The following is a 20,150-nucleotide window of genomic DNA, read 5'->3' as shown; positions in this document are numbered from 1 at the left end:
TAGTTCAAAGGCCTTTAAGGAAATGTCCTATGAATAGATTAGCACATGACAGCAGCGGTAGCTCATCCACCCCCACCAACACACCCTGCACAAGTTCCAGCTCCTTCAGCCTGGAGCAGCCTCCAGGAGAACACACAGAGTAATTACATTACTGCCCACCTCCCTTTGTCATTGGATTGCTGTCTGCCACCATCCGCCTAGGAGAGGGAGAGGATGAAGTCACTCCACTCCCAACACTGGACCACCTCAGCCACAGGGCTGGGGCACCCTCCTGAGTGAGCTAAAGGGCAGAGAGTATTTTTAAGCAGTCACATGCTTCACCTGGCTGGAATCTCTACTCCCCCTTTGCCCCCCCAAAGCATTCATTATTAGGGAAAACTGCATCGAAATCATCTACCTTGTTCCTGTTTGGGTACTCGGGTTGGTGGCAGCATGCATGATACTCCAGGAATCCCAGGTATGCAAGATCCAAGCAGGCTCATGGCATGAAGCAGACGTGCCATGCATGGTTCCCCACAAACAATCAGAAGACATTTCTCCTCTCCAGCCCACCCACCACCCCCACAGTGTGTTCCCTGATGTCTCTCTCCTTTGGAGAAGCTCCTACACCATAGGCTCAAGGACCAGGGTTTCCTGTGTCCAGAATGGCAGCTGGCAGAGCCCAGCCCACCACACTGACCAGAGGAACTCTCTCACCTAGGTTCACCAGGAGCTGGGAGTCACTGAGAGGAAGGCAGGAGGGGCAATTCTCATACTGCTCCCCACCTGGACAATCTCAAGCATCTTGACAAATGTCACTGATGCTCCCAGTTGTAGACATGCAGCAGTCTTGACCTCTCCCAACACAAAGAAGTGAAGATAAAACCATGCCTTCCTCAATAAATGATTCCAAAGTCCTCCAGTCTGGGAGTACAGGAGGACTCCCCATGTAAGAGAGGAAGGGGCAGGTGACATGATCCTGACTTTGTTTCCCCACTTGCTGGGGCTCTTGCATGAATCACCAACAGAGCTGCCTAGGAGGCTGGGACAGGGAGACTGTGTGAAGCCCCCATCAACACTGGGGACTGACTGTGAACCCTTATCTTTCCCCTCAAGGACTCTTATCACGGGCTGGGGTGTGTAAACAGGGTACTCCATAAGGCCTAGAAGTTACAAGGAGCTCATAACCGAGATAACCTAGCCCGCGGGGTATTGTCACTTCTGTAGTTGCTCTCTACTGTCCTCACAGGCATTGTTTCTCAGATTCCTTGGATGATAAACATTACCTCCCTGGAAATCTGGATTCATTGGGCCAGTCTAGAATGGGACTCAGAAATTTAACTTTTTCAACAATTACCATCGTTCTTATCATTGTGGATCTTTGCAGATCCTTGCAGCCAGACTACCTACCTTCTTTCTTCTGCTCTAGTCAGGCCACCTTCTGAGGCTGATTTCCTATCTCTGGATCCATTCCTTTCCTACAACCTGCCCTGGAATGATGGCCCCTGTCAAGGGAGACCTACCACCCACATGGCCTCAGTCCTCCGCGTAGCAACCATATCAGAAGCCCAACAGTCACATCACATGAGGATCACCTTAACTCCTGCCCTTCTGCCCTCCACTCCAACCGCTCAGGTGGAGATGGGGTGAACACATAGTTACCATTCCCCTCAGCTCTCATTCTCTGAAAACCTATTCCCCTTGGCATGCCCCATTCCTCCTTAGCTCATAAATTGAAGAAATACCAAAGGGACCTTACCTCATCAAAAATTGCTTCAGTTTCAGTTGAATTGGTTGATTGGGTTAGTCCACTTAACTGATCCCAGGGAAGGACAAAGAATTCACAAGAAGGGGCTTTCATAGTGTAGAGGAAGCATGGTGGCACAACCCACCTTATGTGTGTAGTCTCACCTACACTTGCAGACCTCATCACTATTTTCCATAAGTGGGACATCACACCTTCCAATACCGCAGGAGGAAATCTGGAGTAAGATTTCTTACATCTGGAGTAAGATCTTTGGTGTTCAAAAACAAGTAACACACATGAAAAGACTCTCAACATTATTAGGCATTAGGGAAATTTCAAATCAAAACTGTAATGATCTACCACTTCATACTAACTAGGATGGCTATAATAATCATAATTTTTAATAAAGAAAATAACAAGTATTGGTGAGGATGTGGAAGAATTGGAACTCTTATACATTGCTAAAGGGAATGTGAAAAGGTGTAACCCCTGTGGAAAACAGTTTTGACTTCCTCAAAAACTTAAAGTTAGCATAAGATCCAGCAATTCCATCCCTAGGTATATACCCAAAAGAATTGAAAACAGCTATTCCAGCAAATACTTGTACACAAATGTTCATAGCTGCATTATTCATAACAGCCCGAAAGAAGACACAACCCAAATGTTCATCAATGGATGAATGAATGAACAAAACTGGCATATACATACAATGGACTATTCTTCATCTCTGAAAAGGAATGAAGTCCTGATATGTATTACAATGTGGATGAATCTCACAAACATTGTGCTAAATGAAAGAAGGAAGACACAAAATGTCACATATTGTATGATCCCACTTATATTAAATGACCAGAAAAGCAGAAGTACCCAGAGACGATAAATTGGTGGTTGTCAGTGTCTAGGGGTGAGGAAGGGGATGGGGAGGGGCTGCTTAATGGGAATGGGTTTTTATGTTGGGGTGATAAAAATGTTGTGGAATTAGATAGAGGTGGCTTTACAACATGTGAATGTGCTAAATGCCACTGAATTTTTCCTTTTAAATTGGTTGATTTATGTTACAGGCATACCTTGTAGATATTGCGGGTTCAATTCCAGACCCCCACAATAAAGCAAGTCACATGCATTTTTTGGTTCCCCAGTGCATATAAAAGTTCTGTTTATATTATACTGTAGTCTATTAACTGTACAATAGCATTAAGTCTAAAAAAAGTACATACTGTAATTAAAACATGCTAACCATCATCTAAGCTTGTTGGGAAAATGGTGCCAATAGACTTGCTCAATGAAGCGTTGCTACAAAACTTCAATTTGTAAAACACGCAACATCTGTGAAGCGCAATAAAATGAGGTATGCCTGTATATGAATCTCACCTCGATTTTTTAAAAAAAATGTTAATGCATATGAGGAAAAAAGAAAAAAGAAAAAGAAGTAATGGTTACCAGGTGGGTTTTCAGAAGCTGTCATCCTTTGCCAGAACTTTGACAGGCAAAGGACGCATCTTCCTACGACCAAATGATTCATGCCAGCTCTGCTACCTGTGATTTCAGTCCTGCAATAAAGATCCTCACACTTAGGGACCCCTCTCAATGTTGTGTCTTCTGTCCCCATTTTGCTCAATTCCGTGGAGTCTCATGGAAGTGGAATAGACTTCCCTAACCAGAAGGTCAAACTTATACCTAAGCATTTCTAACCGCTTATTTAAGTTTATTAGCATATAAAAGTATTATACTCCATTACAAACCCAAACACAGAGCCATTAAAAAGGCACTTGATTATACGTAAGAACTCATAAATGTTTAAAACTAATTCCACCTAGAAGTTTCAGCTTAATCATTTTAAACAAATAACAGCAGAAGGCAGTGGTGATAATTTACCCTCTGCTCTAGTTTTTAAATGTGAATAATTAACCTTCCAGGAAAAAAGGCACAGAATTTTTAAAGCAGTTCAATCCAATAAATGTCCAATTTAGAAACAGAGCGGCACTGCTGGCACAGACTACCACCTCTGATTTATTGCGGTGGCAATTCCCATGAAACCAGTCATTACTTCGGTTAAACTATTGGAGCATTAACGTCCTTAAGTTCTGCTTTCAGGCACTTCAATGCTGGATAATACTGATTTTTATGGAGATTATGGCTTGTGTAAAAGGCATAAAAATTCACATTTTTGCTACATCAAATATTGTTACCAAAAATGCTGTTACTACAGAGTTCAGTCTAAAAACATCAGTTTCTCACAGGTAGAACTGCTAATACTTAGTGATTGTTTCTTAAGGTTCATATCTAGAATTAAATATTTATTGTTGTACCCAACTATACAAAAGCTTTTGTTCAGCCGTAGCCTTATAAGAATAAAAGTAAGTGGTCCAGGTGGTTTGGCACCTGTACATTATAATACAGAAATGCACATCTTTCCTGGACCTCTCCAGAGGAATCTAGTTACCAAAATATCCCCCCAAAATATCTTCAAAAGTGTCACTTCACTATAAGGAAGCTTCAGGGTGTCAGTATGCTGGTAACTGCCCCAGTGTTAATGACCTAATTACCTTCTTTCAAAATGAAGGAAGGAAAAAGGAATAGAAAGAAGAGGAAGAAGAAGAAGAGGAAGAAATAAAGAAACTAGAAGAGCAACCTGGTTTCTCTGCCCTAGAAGCAACTAACATTGGAAACAGACTGGACCAAGCTAAACATTAACAGCCACTTCTGGTTGGCCTTTGCCAGCCCAGGGTAGTGACATATGCAGCTGGCTTTCAGAAACTACCTACATGGGTGCAAGACCCAACCTCACCATTTAGAAGCACGTGACCTTGAATACGTTAATTATCCGCTCTGAGCCATGTTTTCCTTCATCCACCAATAGGAATGACCCCACAGACCTCCTGGAGTAGTAGGTCTAAGTGAGAGAACCAGCTCAAGTGCTCGGCCAGAGGTACTTTCCCATCCTGGGGTGTGAAGCACTAACACCTTAAACTGTATAGGGGTTCAGAACGAGTCACCCTAAGATGTGCTTGTGTAGCATGCAGATTAGTTTGAACTAAGGGCAACCGAGACTTTGAGGGTTCAAGAAAAACGTCCGCCCCCCTCTTTAATTACCTAGAAGAATTTGAATCAGGGGCGTTACCCATAATAAGAGATTATCAGAGGTAACTTCTTTTTTCTATCTATCTATAGGGCAGGGCAAATTACTAATTACTGAACATCTGCTCTTCTCATCCTGCAGTGACCTTCTGAAGCCCTCACCTTCAAGGATGACATGCCTTACGTCATCCTCACCTTAGCGTATACCTCCTTTTAACTTTCTGTTCCTGACCCTCTCACGTACGTGGGGTCTCTGACCCACTCGTGTATGTGAAGGTTTGTTACTGATGTTGATGATGCACCAGGGAAATCAGAACATAGCCAATGCTATTGTATTTTTTATTAAAAAACAAATTAAATAAATTGCTATATAAAATTGATTCTATATAAAATTGAACTGGAGTCCATAGTTCATGGTGGGGAAGGCTCAGAAGAGGGAGACGAGGCTGTGGTTGCAGCCAGTTCTTTTTCTTCGTATCTGGGAGGCAATTCAGAGGGGAGTTGTGGAGTGTGTGAGATCTCCGAAGATGACGTCATCCCGGAAATAGTGTATATGGACACGCGCTCGCTCGCAGAGGCTGTGCCTTGGCCCTCAGGCGTTGGGGTCCCGCTGAAAAGAGAACGAGAACATGAGAGGGAGGACAGGGAAAGAGTAACACACCTTGAGGAGGTTCTTTTCAAATGTTTGGGAGCATTTGCAAGGATCTAAGGAGTAATTTTATCCACATTCTATTATTTATAGATTATATTTCAATTCCTTACCCATTATACTTCCCTTAGAGCTAATTGTAACATTAAGACAGTCTCATTACTGTTGTCATTTCCTTTGTCATTGAAAAGACATGGAGTACAAATGTATCTATGCCATCCAACACACACATACACACACACACACACACACACACACACACACACGGTTACTGTTCTCTGCTATTTTGTCTTCTAAGGTGGCTAACATAAGGTATACAAACTTATGCAAATAGAAAATTAAATTAGGCCCAAAACTTGAAGGAAGCAGGAAGGCATACTGGTCAATGGAGTGGGCTCTAGCAACAGGCAGACCTGCGTCTGAATTGCCACTCTTCTGCTTTCTAGCTGTGTGATCTTGGGCAAGTGATTTAACCTCTCTAAGCCTCAATTTCCTCGTCTGTAAAATAGGGATGATAACAGTGTCTACCTGCTGAGGGGCTATGAGAATTACATGAGGTAATGCAAGAACATCCAGACTCAGGCACTCAGAAATGATAATAGCAGCAGTAGTAGTTTTTTAAGTTAATAGACACTTATTTTGGGGCTTGGAGAAGTTCGTCATTGGAGAAAAGAGTAGAAAAAGTTACTAACAGGATTCTTCAAATGTCTGGAACCTAACCTCCCCTTCATCCAGGTAGGGCAATTCCTACACTCTTTCTGGTTGGACCTCCAGCTCACCCCCTAGTTGAAAGCCTGACAAGAACATGTGTCTTAAAACGTGAGTGACCAGCTAAGGCAGCACCCATCCCCGGCATGTTCACTGTGTTTTTCAGGTCCTGCTTTTCACTGCTTTCAAAAATGCACATCTCAATGTCTCAAAAGTCGGTTTTCACTGAGTCCTGCTCATCCAGTTTGTCCTGTGAAACTTTCCAGCAATCCTTTCTTCACTTCCTATATCCTGGTTTCCCATACAAGAAGGTACCGGAGACTTTGCCAGCCCCGGTCCTCCCTGGCACTTCCCAGAACACCTTCCTGTCACGCCTGCCCCTCCTGTGGACCTTCCACAAGCCTCTGACTTGTTGCCCTCCTGGTTTCAGCAACCTCTTCGCAGTTCCATCTCCAGCACCTCATCTCTCACAAGACCCAGCCTCTCCAATCTGCCTGAAAGTCCACATCTTGCTACCCCTCCACCACAAGCAGCTCACCATCTTCTCCCCGGGACACCAGACTCGTGTCCCACCTCCTTCTCAGAGACAGTCCACTGTCCCTGTCACTCCCCCTTGACATGATCTCTGCTTTCCCTCACCTGTCATCTCTATTCCAGGTTCCCTTCCACATCATCCCCCCCACCCCCCACGCTCCCTCACCCCCCACCCCCCACCCACCCCCACACCCCTGCTTTCTAACCACCATAGTTCCAGGCTCCTGTTACCACAGGGCTGCCCTTGAGACTTGGCCACCTCCAGCCTTTCCCCATGTGAACTGCGCTCACTACTGCTTAGATCCCATTGCTCTGACTCCAGAACCTTCCACTAGAAAGCATTAGATTTCTGTTGTTTAATCTGAATCCAGGTACACCTCCTAATTTGCGGTACATGGGGAGCATGGGTGGGTAGGAGTGTGGAGATTGTATTTCTCTTCAGTGAATCTGAGAAGGCTTGGAGGCCCAGGGTACAACTCGAGTTGAGAAGAGAAGTACAACTTGGTCGGGTCAGGGGGGCAGGCTGACAGCCAGTCACTCAAGTATCTCCATTAGACACTAAAACCCTCCATATTTGTTGGAGGTCTGCTGCACCCCACACCTCCCCATGATCTAACGCAGCAAGCAGGGTCCTCCCGAGCCATGCTCAGTGCTCAGTCTGGCTGACGGGTTGTTAAACCTTTCGAGGGTCAGCCCTGCTAGGAGCACAGAAGATGCTGAGGAAGGCTCCACCTTAACCTGGCATAGCCACTTTTATAATTTTTAACTTATGTGCTGCCCAGAGTGTCCTGAAAGGTACTGTTAACATTAAGGCAATAATTCTGACATAATGTCAGCAAAAAAGACACTCACACTCTGTTTACTCTTAAAGCTAATTTGGCCGGAATTCAGGTTATGGGCCTGAAAATGGTAAAATGCTACTCTCGAAGTTCAAATGGAAAGTCTTACCCATAGTTAAAAATACTGTAATAGGAAGGTGGATTTTCATTTGGAAGCAAACCATTAGCGTCAGAACCTCGTGTGACTGCAGAAGCTGAAGACTCAGGAAAGTAAGGTGGTGGAGGGGGTGGGAATATTATCACGGCATCACCTAAGGAAACACAATATTTTGTTGAAATAGATGAGTAATAAATGGAAACAAATTAGTAAGAGCAAAATAAATAAACAAATAAATTATACATTTGGCCCATCTATAGAAATGGTCAAAACACCTGTGCTAACTCCAGAATTTAAAAAGTTGGGCAGTCAGAGTCACAGAAACAGAGGGTAGAGGTTTCCAGCAGCAGAGGATGAGGAAAACTGGAGTTAGTGTTTAATGAATGTCAAGTTTCTGTTTGGGATGATAAAAAACTTTTGGAAATTGATAGTGGTGCCATGTTCACAACATTGTGAATGTACTGAATGCCACTGTACGCTTAAAAATGGTTAGAATGGTAAATTTTATGTTATATATACAACCACAATTTTTAAAAATAGTGGGCCTATATTTCACAGCAAGTCTGAGCTAAAGCACTTCAGCGAAGCATTTGCAAACCATGTACCTCCCTTGGGATGTCTACAGATTTAAAGCTTTTCTTATAACTTACAATTTTAATTCATCCAAAGTAAGCTGTTGGGTAAAGTGCCTTGTTCCTCAAGTTCTAGCCTCTGAACAAACGACAATAAGCTATCCTACAGCCTGTCACTGTTATTGCCACAGCTGTGGTTTATCCTCTTGTAGAGTCTTTTGTCTGCCAACATTTCACCCAAGCTTTATAAAACAAGGTCCAGCTCAAAGAAAAGCTTGTGTTTTGCATTTCTGTTGCTACTGTTCACTCCAGCACACACACCTGCATTGTGGGGAGGAGAAACTCGGGGCCAGATGCACGCTCTAATTTGTATTCTGATTCCAATACAAAATGCATGACATGAATTGACCAGAACATTCTAGACATGTGGCAAGCCACTAGGTAGAGGTCTGAGGGTGGCCTTTGATAAGTTGGAAGCACCAAATGACAGCTCAGGAGAAATGAAGGAAGAGAAAGGACTTCTCTGCAGGGAGGAGACCGGTTTGCACTGGCGGCAAACCTGATGCTTACCAAGGTAGGTACAGGATTCTTTAACGTTATTGGGGTTCCACTTGCCAGTTACCAACCCAGCATGGCCCTGACTGACTTACTTAACCCTTCTAGGCCTCAGCGGCCACACCTGTAACTTGCAGTCTGTAACTGTGCCAGCCTCAGAGGACAGGTAGAAGAACTGGATTCATGTGCGGGAGGTTAAAACTGCCGGGCACAGAGCACACCCTCTCAGCTGTTTCACACCCACACAGCTGCTTTCTTTACACTCTGCCAGCAAGTGGCACTTATTTGCATGTCTGAAGAAATATTCTCAACTGGCAGTCTTGGCAGAGGTTCCATTCCCCTCCTTGTTGCCTCAAGCACTACCCGGAAGCTAACTTAGCCCTTCAGAAAATACATTAATTCTGTTGCTCCTTCAGCAAGGAGATGGCCTTTAGATCTTACATTACTAACCTAAACTTAATAAAGCATATGGTTGTCATTTAATTTTCTTAGAAGTGCTTGGAAGGTCAGAGGGAGTGAGGTTAAGTGTTCAATTACATGTTATAGCACGTAGGATCTAGGAATAAACCTCTAAAACAGGCCAATCGCCTATGAAACACAAACAAGGAAATGCTCAAAGTCACCAGTTATCTCCGGGGCTTGTCCATCCTTCTGCCCAGTCAGCTCCCAGCCCTCCCACACTTTGCAATCTGCTTTCCCCCAGAAAGTAGTCCCATCTGCCCCTGGGGATTCCCTTTCACTGTGTCCTGCAGGACGTGATGTCCTCTGTGAGTTGAAAGCATGTAGCCCTCAAGAGAGGGCTGTCTCTACACCTGGTTATGTATCCAGGGTCCAGTCTTGGTTTATCTATTATAGAGGAGGGAGAGGGCTTCCAGTCTGAGAACAGCTGAATTCTGGGACTTAGCCAAGAACTGCCTCTTATTACCCCCGTTTCACTCATAAGGCAGAATTAATCATTGATAGACAATATCTAGAGCCTTATTAATTGTGCTAAAACGTATGCTTTCTAAAAATTTAAACCCTACCCCATAATATCAAAGGAGAGAAAACTAAGAAGTTAGGGTGCCAGATTTTCATAGGTTTTCATAGGTTTCATAGGGACTGAAAAGGTTAAATGGAAAAGATTTTAAACTATGCAGTGCCCACATCACAACTGAACCACACAGGAATCATCCCTTCCCAGCACCAGCAGCCCTGTTCCCTGCTGCCCCCTCCCCTCATTCCAGCCACCAGGAGGGAAGCTGGGCCCAGAAACTTCCGTGATAGCAAACCCAAAGGGCACACCTCAACATGTTCCCAACTAAATGGAAGACTATGAGCATCTCATAAGTATATTTACCTGTACCCCACTGTGTCTCCTGAAAGGACTAACAGTGTGTATATCAGGTGAGCTCTTTGCCCTGTAACAACTACCCAGAACACTTGGTGAAGATGAAACCAGCAGAAACAGAATTACAGCCCAGTGCGCTAGGGAGCGTGCTATGTGAGGGCCGTAGTATATGTGTGCCCGCCGCCTGGGTTTGATCCTGGCTCCGCCACTTGCTAGTTTGTGACCTTGGGCAAGTTATTTGATATCCCTGGCCCTCAGTTTCTTCACTCTAATATGGAGAGACTAAAAGTATCTGCCTCTGTGGGTGGTTGTAGGTATGAATGAATTTCACACAGTAAGTCCTTGAAGAGCACATGCTGAAGCACTTAGATGGATGTTTGGCATAGGAATAAACTTTATATATGTGTTAGTTATTAATACATAACTAATACAGAGGGGGCCAAAAAATGTATACACATTTTAAGGATGGAAGAAAACTGTATTAAAATTGTAATACGATGAATGACGCTAGCATTCATTTGCTGAACATCATCTTTTGAGCGAATGTCATACTACACATTGCAACCGTAATTCAATTCAACTTCAAAAAATAACACATAGATAACATCTCTTGAAATGTGCACATTTTTTTGGCACCCCCGGTATTTGTCTTGTCACCATACATATGTAAATGCACAAGGAAGTAAGCTGGAGCACCCACCCTGGCTCAGTGCAAGGACTGTCTGTGAATCCATCTGCTCTTGCTCTCCCAGGGCCAGTGCCACACAAGCCCCGCAGCCCGGGGAGCCCTCACCCCTACCCCCGGGTCTGTGCTTAGTGAGCACTGCTGGTTCCGGCAGGCAGCCCCAAACATGAGAAACATGTCACTTGCCACACTCCTTCTCTGTCCCCTCCATGGTTTCTGCTCTGTGATTCCCTTTACCCAGCCTTTAGATGTCATGGCTGTGGCTTCAGAGCTTTATCCTTTCAAAAGCAGGAGACTGAAAAAAAATAGTGATTTGCACAGTGATTGTGAGTGGGGTTTTTCCTTGGTTGTGTGAAGCCGGCAAAGCTACTGATGTTCTTTGCAGGACTGACTCTGGAAATGGTTATTGATTCTGCAGAACCCAAGAGATCCAACAGGAATTTCGAGGCATTCCATGAGGGAAAGAGTGACAGGTGTTGTCACATTTTATCTTCGTCTATGCCACTGCTTCCAAACTTTGTCCCAACCCAGAAGCCAAGGACGAAGTTACAGAAAACGAAGAACAATGCGGAAAACGGAAGGCCCCCTCAAAACATAGAAGACCCGTAGACTTGGGACAACTCAGAATCCTGGAGTGTTCGTGCTGAATCTTAGAAAGGCAATGCTTGTTTTATAGATATATAAACTGAGGCCATTACCAAGGACAGTCAGCCAGTGACAGCCAGGGATAAGGACCAACATGTCCAACAACACAAAGTGCCACAGGTTTCAGTGTGAGAATAACAGGGGAAAGAGGATCACTTGGCAGGTCCCTAAGGTGACAGAGGGTGTCCCAGGCTGGCCTTGAGGTTCTGCTCACTTTCCTCTTAAACTGCTCTGTGACCTCAGTCAAGGTCACTACTTAGTGTTAAAGCTTTTGCTAAATAATAAGGAATTACTGGGGGAAGACGAGGTGTACATGGGCTCCTATGGGACTTAGCACAGCAGCAGCATGTGTGTGTGTGTGTGTGTGAGAGAGAGAGAGAGAGAGAGAATGAATATCTAGGCTAGGCCCCAAAGGTACCCCGGTGAAGCCTTGATGCAACAGCCACTGTGATATGAGCAAGTACAGGAATGACAGCCACCCACCTACAGTGACCTGGACGGGCTCTGTGTTCTGGGTCTGTCTCTCTTCACTTTCGGAGGCATTCTGGGCCTCACTCAAGTTGTTTCTCTTCTTAACATGGGCAACCACGAAGAAACACAAGCCCACGAGCACAATTAAGGGTCCCAAGATCTGCAGGGACAGGAATCCACAGATCGGGGGCTCCGCGTTGGCAGTGTCTGTCTCATTCAGGGGTTCCTTCTCCCAGTCTGAGTCGCATCCAGGGACCCAAATGCCCAGTATGCTGATGAGCATGCCACTGGTCAAGAACAGGAACCCAAAGATGAGGCACTGGGCAAACTGGCGGCTCTCTCCACAGATGAAGGCTTGGTCAGGGTCCGCCTGGTTGCCTCGCAGGCGTCCCTCCCGGAACTGAAGTAGTGCCCGGGAGCGTGCCAGGATCACAGCCCCAAGCCCAATGGCCGCACACGCAGGCCCAGCAACCTTCAGCACCATACTGCAGTCTGGGAGGGTTTCGTATTGGCATGCCTGGAACCCAAAGATGGACAGCAGGACTCCCACAAACAGCAGGATGGCACCAAAGACGAAAAGGAAGAAAATGAGCTTGCTGACATGCCTGTCTGGCGGGACCTCATCCGGCTCAGCTGCTGCAGGAGACATGGCCAGAAGAGGCCCCTTCCCCGAAGAGGGGTGGGATGTGTTTCCTTCCCTCCAATGGTTTCAACAGCTCTGCAAATATAACCAAACACCAAATTAAAGTGGGTACAGTAAAGTGGGTGATCCACGCTGTTATTCTGCTGGCCACTTCAGAAATCACACCAGGAAGAAATCATAGGGAATAGAACTTTACCCACTGATACACTGTAGAACAATGAGTTGGGTATGAGTCAGAACGACTGGCATTCAGCAACTCCTGAATATTTAATTTCATGAAGATATTCAAGAAGAGGAAATGCAATTACCATGCATCCAGGAGTTATCTTTTAAAAAACAAAAACCCTCACAGGGATGTAAAGTACAGCATAGGGAATATAGTTAATAATATGTAATAACTATGTATAGTTTTCGGGTGAGTACTAGACTTAATCGGCGGAATCACTTTGTAGGTTACATAAATGTCTAACCACTATGCGGTACAGTTGAAACATAATATTGAATGTCAACTGTAATTGAAAAATTTTTTAATTTAATTAAAAAACACCATACAACAAAAGTAACTGGGTGTGGCTTTTCCTGTTCTGAATCTTAAAAATTCACTCTCCCAGGGGAGAAAAACAATGGCAAGTGAGGGAAGAACCACAGGGATTATTTTTGATTTACAGACATCCTAAATTTATTTCATCACAGCCTTCTCTGAGCATTTCCACGCTGGTAAATTTTCATTCAGTAACTACCTTTCCATTTCCTGTTTTAGACCTTGGCATTTTCCATTCCATGCTTTATTCTAAGCCTACATCTACAGAAGACCCAAATTCAGCAGTTTCAACTGAAGGGGAAGGTAGTTCAGGAACACAGTGGGTTTGGTGGATACCAAGTTAATTCTGTCAAAATGTGATTCTTGAGTTCTCAAACAGGCACACGCAGGGGCGGCCTTGGCCTGAAATCTGGTGGTCCAGTTGCTTGGGCGTGGAATGACCCAGGGCAGTGGGGCACATACAGCAGGTCAGGCGGAGCCTTGCCTCGCAGGTGGGCAGGCAGCCTCTTGCTCCCCCTCTGTGGTGCCATCCACTTCCATGAAGAGGTTTAAGCTGTTAAAAGCACACAGCTGATAAAATCACCAGCTACAAAGCACTAAACAGAACTGGAACTTGACTTTGAAAGAAGAGTTGAAGTGAAATCAAGTGGGAAAGCACCTTCCAAAGTTCACCCAAGCCCTGTACTTCAAGGGTGTCTTATATTAAATGTACCCCGAGCAGTTGTTAAAGAGTTGACTAGTTTACATGGACTGACTTTATTATTTATCTTATTTACGCTAATGAATGGGATATTTTACCAGGATCTTTCAAGTTGGGCACTTGAAAAGACAACCCAAGTGTGGAGACTATTTGCGTTGCTCAAGGAAAGAAAAACTTTTAAAATATCTTGTGCCAGTTGCATCCATGGTCACATGAAGGAGCTCAAGATGGAGGCTGTAAAGTCAAGGCCATCTTGACAAACCCAAATCATGACCAAGTAGAGTCAGTTTAGGTAAAGAAAGCAAACAGCAGGTCTTATACTAGGAAGTACTTTTCCAGGAAAAAGCATGATAGAATCAAAAGGAAACTTAAGAAAGAAGGAAATATAGGAGGGAAGTTTTTCATTTTAAACTTGGACAAATTCTATTTATGAAGATGCAATTAAGCTGAGACAAAGACAGCACTGCACTAGTATTTTTTTTTAAATTTCTGAATCATGCAATCTCTCTTGCTGGTTCCAGAGATAATAGTGATTCTCTGCTACAAAATCCTATCAGGAATTCACTGTATTCCTGGCACCTTCAACTTTGAATTGAGTCACAAGGCTTCAACGCTGTAAAGGCAAATTCCCAAATACTAGTAAAGAAAACAGAAGCCTAAAACTGGATTTGTAGCTTCTTTTCCATGGATTAGTGGTCTAAACACCTGGCATGTGTTAACCCCTGATCCAAAATATTGTGTTGGTAGTCTCTCTCTCTCTCTTTCTCCCTCTACCTCTCTCTTTTTCTCATAGATGCACCCACAAACGGACACATAGACATCTACACTAATAGAAAATTAAGCCTTTTCCAAATACCAATTTACACTTAATTTTCCCAACGCCAAATTCACCTCCCCGACTATCGGTTTTCCAAATCCGCACCTAACTACATCCAGTGTATTTGGGGGGCCAGGCCAAGAAAGAGGCAAATGTCTTTTATGGGAAATAGCTTCGTGGGTTTCAGGGAACCCGAATGCAACAGCCCGGAGCGGCTGGGCGCGCGGCTCCCACCGGCACAGGTTAACGCTGGGTTCTCAGCGCTGGCGCCGCTCCTCGCACCAAGCCTCGGCCGTGACCCCGCAGCTCCCGGCCCGCGGTGTACGAGCGCAGGTTTCTGGGTCGCGGAGAGGCGGCGGCCGGGAGCCGCTTACCTGAGGCTTCGTCCTGCGTGCGTCCTGCCTGCGCCGGGACGCGTCCTGGGAGCCTGCCGCGGATCGGTCTTCGGGTCGGCGCTTGGCTGGGAAGCGCTGACCAGAGACAGCGGGTGGGCACAGGCCCGCACCGCACCCTCCCACCTGCGCGTCCAGGCGCCGAGGGCGGGCCGCCACTGTATTTACAGAAGGAGGCGGTGCCGGGAGGGTGCGGCGGCCTGGGGAGCCGCGAGCAGGGCAGGGCAGACTGGCGGGAGCTGGCCGCCACCGGGTGCTGCCCTTCGGGGGCCGGAAGCGCGCCTGGCGTGAGAGTGCACTGCGAGCCACCGCCTCCCGGCCCAGGGCTGGCGAACTTGGCCGCTTCCCCGCGGGTCACCGTGCGCGCCTGGAATCCAGGGAAAATGGGTAGCGCCGCTGCCTCCTGGGCCCGCAGCCCCAGGAGAGTCGGGGCAACGAGTTGGGGTTCTCCTGGCTGTCGGAACAGCCGACCGAGATCCCGGCGGCAGGAAGGGAGCCAGATCCCCCCGGGCTAGGGCCCAGGAATCGGGGGAAGGGGAGTGAGAAAAGGAAGCATCTGACCCCCTACCGGCGTCGCCGCGGCCCAGGTGAAATTGGGTCCCCGCGTTCCCGCCGCTGCGCTCTCGGCCACCGTGCGGCCTGGGAAGGGTCCACCCAGTGGCTGTGTGGCCCTCCTGCCTGCCACTCCACAGACTTGACTTGAGGTCACTAGAGCAAGTCCCTCGCTGTGAGCTCCTGGACGAGCAGGTTAGGGACACACCAGGTCACAGAAAAGTGCGCTCCATTAGAATGTGAGACAAGCGTCCTCCATACCCTAGCAGTTCAGACGAGAACTACTATCTCCCAGACTAAAGCAGGTCCCTGGCGGATCCCGTGCAGGGTCAGCTCTGTCCCTTCCGCACTCACAGGTATGCGCACAGCCCTCTTTGGCGGTAGTACCCCCTTCCCGGTTCTCAATTGCTAATCATCCGCCGGAATTAACTTGGTAACTTTCCCTGCCCTTGAACCTGGCGATTCAGGAGGAGTTTGCTAATCCCCGTGCTGTTTGTAACCTGCCCCATGACACGTGACACGGATCTAACTGTGCCAGTTTCCACACCAGAGGTCAGGGTGCTGTGGAAGGTGAGTAAAAGGCCCAGTCCAAGATCCTGAGCTCCAGGAGCCCTGGGGACTTCCCCAGCCCTGCCAGTTCTCCCTCATTTCCTGCCCACTTTGCCTGAAACCCAATTGCATTAACTTTTTAAAAGTATCAACACTTTGCATACATAATGGAGCAAGTTGTTCCCAGTAGTTCTCACTGAGGGAGTGAGCTGGGTTTTAGCCAATTACCAGAAGTGAGAAGGAGACTTTCAAAGGGGTCAGAGGGAGGCAAAGAAGGAATAGTGGTTACCTGGGCTCTGAGGACAGAGGGCTGGGTGCTGCAGAGATGGGGCTTCCCCACACAGCATACTAGACAAGTTCCAGCACGAGAATTTGCTGGGGACACTTGCCACAGTGGCCAAATGTGGCCTTTTTCACAGCTGGCATGCCCTGGCCTCTGCAAGTCTCTGCCCTAACTGAAGGAGCACTGGTTAGGACTCTAATAAAAAATGCGAGCCTGTGACCCCATGCTCCTGCCATGTTCAGTGTTGCCCACTTTACCTGTAGCCTATGGCCCTTTCCTGTGTATCTCCAGCATCTCAGAGAAGGTTGGAGCCAGAAGGGGATAAGGGAGCTAAAAACAGTCATTTTTCAGTTGAGGAAACTGAGGCACAAAGACGTAAAGTGAGTCCATAGCTGGTTAATGTGAACCAGATGTACTGACCCTGCATTGTTCCTCCCGGCACACCTGTCACCCAGAAGACACACAACGCCACAAGTCCAGAAAATGGCTTTCTCTTACTTGGCTTTTAGATATTTACAACAACACAGACACTGTATCCCAAGGATATTGCAGCAATCTGTGTCCAGGGTGGAGATAATCCTGGGCAAAGTGTCAGGATATACCACCTTTTGGGCGAGCCTCAAAGTATACGTAGCTGACAAGCACATAACCAACAGTGGTGATCGCTCCACAGCAGCTGGCACTGGGCTTTCTAAAACCGCAGGCCTGGACTGTAGAATTTGCCCTCTCTACACGTGCCTGCTAACAACTCTTATTTAAAACTCGATCTCTGGTCCTGTGGTGTGCGGACCTGCAAAGGAGCCTGTTGATACAGCTGCCCCTCTGGTGCCACATGACTGCAGGCTGGCCACACATGACAGATTTGAATGTACTGGCACCAAGGACAATCAGATTAGCTTCCACTTGGAATATCTGTTGCTTGGACTGTTTGTGTCTTTTGGAGCCCATCTGACTAAATTAAAATCCATGGCAACCAATGATGGGTTAAGTATAAAAGACATACCCACCAGTCGTCAAGGTGCTTGTCTTGGTAGCAGACCTATTCTTAGGACAGAGCCTGGATGACCTTGTCATTTATCTAAAGCCAAGTGGCCTTTTCCAGCCTGTGTGGTAGTGAAAGCAGATAAGCCCAGACAGAATCCTTAGAAAAATAGCATCAGAACAAACAAAAAAAAATGGGTGAACCTTGAATTCAGGAAGTAAATACTGAGGGTTAAGCCAAGGCAAGCATTCATTTATTCATTCGGCAAATATTTGAGAGCTGACCAGGTGCCAGAAAACAAAACAGAAAATCCTTTGCCCACGTGGGACTCATATTTTAATGAGGAGAAAGAAAGTAAAAGAAACATGTAAATTATACAGAGTATGAGAAGGCATAAGTGCTATGGAGAATCAGAAATCACAAAAGGAAACTAGGGAGTGCTGGGGAGATTTCAGTTTCAATAGGGTAGTTCAGGAAGGCATCTCTAAGAAGGTGACATTGCAGCAAAACTTGAAGGGAATGAGGAAGCAAGCATATTGATAAAACTTTTATTGCGTAACAAATTACCACCAAATTTAGAAGCTTAAAACAACAAAGATTTATTTCTCTCTCAGTTCCTGAAGGTCAGGATCTGGGAGCCGTTTAGCAGGGTGGTTCTGGCTCAGGGTCTCAGTCAAGCAGTTGGCTGAGGCTCCATGGAGGATCTGAAGGCCTGACTGGGGGGGCTCACTCCCACGGCTGTGGGCAAGAGGCCTCAGCGGCTCACCCTGTGGACCTACCCACAGGGTAGCTGGGTGTCCTCATGGCAGCTGGCTCCCCCTAGAGTGAAGGACCCAAGAGAGAGCAAATGAGGTGGAAGCTGCAATGCCTTTTATGACCCAGTCTCTGAAGCCCCATACCATCCCTTCTGCTGTATTCTTGTCCTTAAATTGAATCACTAAGACAAGGAGAGAGGAATTAGCCTCCACCTCTTGAAGGGGGGAGTATCAAAGAATCCGTGAACGTATTTTAAAACTATCACAGCAAACTATGGTGATATTCTGGGAAAGATGGAAAGAGCACTTCGAGCAGAGGAAACAGTAGGTTGAGTGCAAAGGCCCTGGGGCAGCAGCAGCAGGTGTATTTAAGGAAGAACAAGCATCCAGGGTGGCTGGAACAGGTGAGCAAGGGGACGAGGACTAGGAAAGGGGGTCAGGGAGGGAAGGTGTATGTGTGGCCTCATGCATGGGTCTCTGGGCCATTATAAGTGCTCTGAGTGAGACGGAAGCCTCTGGAGGGTGATTTATTTTGTGTGTAGCAGACTGTGATGTGATTGGACTTATTTTTTTAAGACAACAGTGGCGTGTGGGTGAGAATAGCCTGAGGAGGAGGAAGGGAGAAGGGAGGAGCCTGTTTAGGAGGCCAGTATAACAACCCAGGAGAGAGATGACCGTGGCTTGTGTTTGGAGGTGATAAAAGCGATTGGATTCTGTATACATCTTAAAGATAGAGTCAACAGGACTTTCCATGGATTGGATGTGGGTTTTGACTCCAAGATTTTTGGCCTGAGGAACTGGAAGGATGGTTCTGGATAGGGAAGGCTAAGGGCAGGACACGTTTGAGGGGGAAGTTTCAGAGTTCAGTTTGGGGCAGGTTAACTTTGTGATGCGCATTAGACATCTGAGCTGAGAAGCTGAGGAGGCAATTGATACACATGAGTGGAGTTCAGGATTTCTGAAAGGGATACTTTCCTATGGTCTGTCAGCGATGTTTCTTACAAAATCAAGAAGGCTGGCCCTTCCTCTGGAAGAGTTGACATATGCCTACGTGGCTACACCTGCCTACAAGGCTACACCTGCCTACGAGCAATCAGTGCTACGGAGGCCTCCCAGCAGGCACAAAGCAAGGGGCAGACTGGTGCCCACCAATGTGGGCATTTCCGATGTTCCCAGAGGGCATAGGACAGCTCGCACAGCTGGGAGGGATGAACTTCTGCTGCCCTGTTCTCAGAGTGGTGCCCTAAGGAACTTGTGTCCTGCACGCCTACAAGACAGGACATGTGACAACCCCCACAGCACTGGCAACCTGGAAAAGAAGTTCTGGGCAAGGGGTGTGTATTGGCTTACCGAATTCCCTATTACCATTTTCAAGATTCACAAGATTTCCGAAAGACAATCAATCATCAAATCTGCCAGCTTCTAGTTTCTTTTCTCTTTTGCCCTCTGCACTTAGAAGCATGCATTCCTCTCCTCCAGTTCCTGACATTTCCTGAGACTGCGCTGGGGCTGGTGTACAGGCATTCGCTCTCTAGTGCTTGGTCTTGGGTCGATGTTTCAACTATTATTCCCAGGACTGCCAGCGATGCCTCTGAACTTAGCTGGGCCCCATCCAGCTGTCTATCCCCGAAAAGGTGCTGTGGTCAGGGGAGGCCAAGCTTCCTGGGGCATTTTCTTCCTCCTCCACACCTATGTTGGACTTTGACCCAGGGCCTGAGAGACATGTCTGGAGTGGGACTGACTGATTTGACAAGCTTGAGTTGTGGGTTTACATTTGACCCCTTTAGCTGACCCCCAGGGCAACTAATCTTTTGCAGAGTCATTTTATTGCCTGGGGTGGAGCTGTTGATTTTGCAAGGTTTATAACAGCTCAGCTTGAATGCAGCTAGTTGGAGCCAGGGGTAGAGGACGCAAGGAATTATTTTCAAAGAGAGTGAGGCTGTGCCTGGAGCTCACGTGGTCTTATCGGCAGAGTCTTCCACATTGCCGAGGCAGAGACACCACTTCCCAGTGACAGCAGCATCTGGAAAGCAGGCTAGAGGATGCC

The 20,150-nt window shown here is 46.6% G+C and overlaps 1 protein-coding gene across 1 annotated transcript; it reads right to left on the bottom strand.

Annotated features, from left to right (window-relative positions):
* Window positions 1–5,129: 5,129 nt before the first annotated feature.
* On the bottom strand, window positions 5,130–16,004 carry TMEM171 (transmembrane protein 171). The gene is made up of 4 exons (XM_019728106.3): window positions 14,965–16,004; window positions 11,902–12,607; window positions 7,644–7,785; window positions 5,130–5,414 (listed from the first exon to the last, which is right to left on the bottom strand). Exons 2-4 carry the CDS (start codon window positions 12,536–12,538, stop codon window positions 5,216–5,218), a joined length of 978 nt encoding a protein of 325 aa, XP_019583665.3. The 5' UTR covers window positions 12,539–12,607; window positions 14,965–16,004; the 3' UTR covers window positions 5,130–5,215.
* Window positions 16,005–20,150: the final 4,146 nt, after the last annotated feature.

The sequence above is a fragment of the Rhinolophus sinicus genome, chromosome 3 (genome assembly GCF_057876585.1).
Source record: "Rhinolophus sinicus isolate RSI-liver-muscle chromosome 3, RSI-T2T, whole genome shotgun sequence".
NCBI lineage: Eukaryota > Metazoa > Chordata > Mammalia > Chiroptera > Rhinolophidae > Rhinolophus > Rhinolophus sinicus.
Note: the sequence above shows the minus strand (reverse complement) of the source record. Positions and strands in the feature narration are given on the sequence as shown.

What these genes read in the sequence shown, in the direction of transcription:
- TMEM171 (XM_019728106.3), bottom strand. Translation starts at nt 12,538, where the DNA reads ATGTCTCCTGCAGCAGCTGAGCCGGATGAGGTCCCGCCAGACAGGCAT. An exon ending in GCCCGTCCAGGTCACTGTAG is followed by an intron (nt 7,786 to 11,901) that starts GTGGGTGGCTGT and finishes GTGTTTCCTTAG; the next exon opens with GTGATGCCGTGATAATATTC. An exon ending in TACAGTATTTTTAACTATGG is followed by an intron (nt 5,415 to 7,643) that starts GTAAGACTTTCC and finishes TTCTCTTTTCAG; the next exon opens with CGGGACCCCAACGCCTGAGG.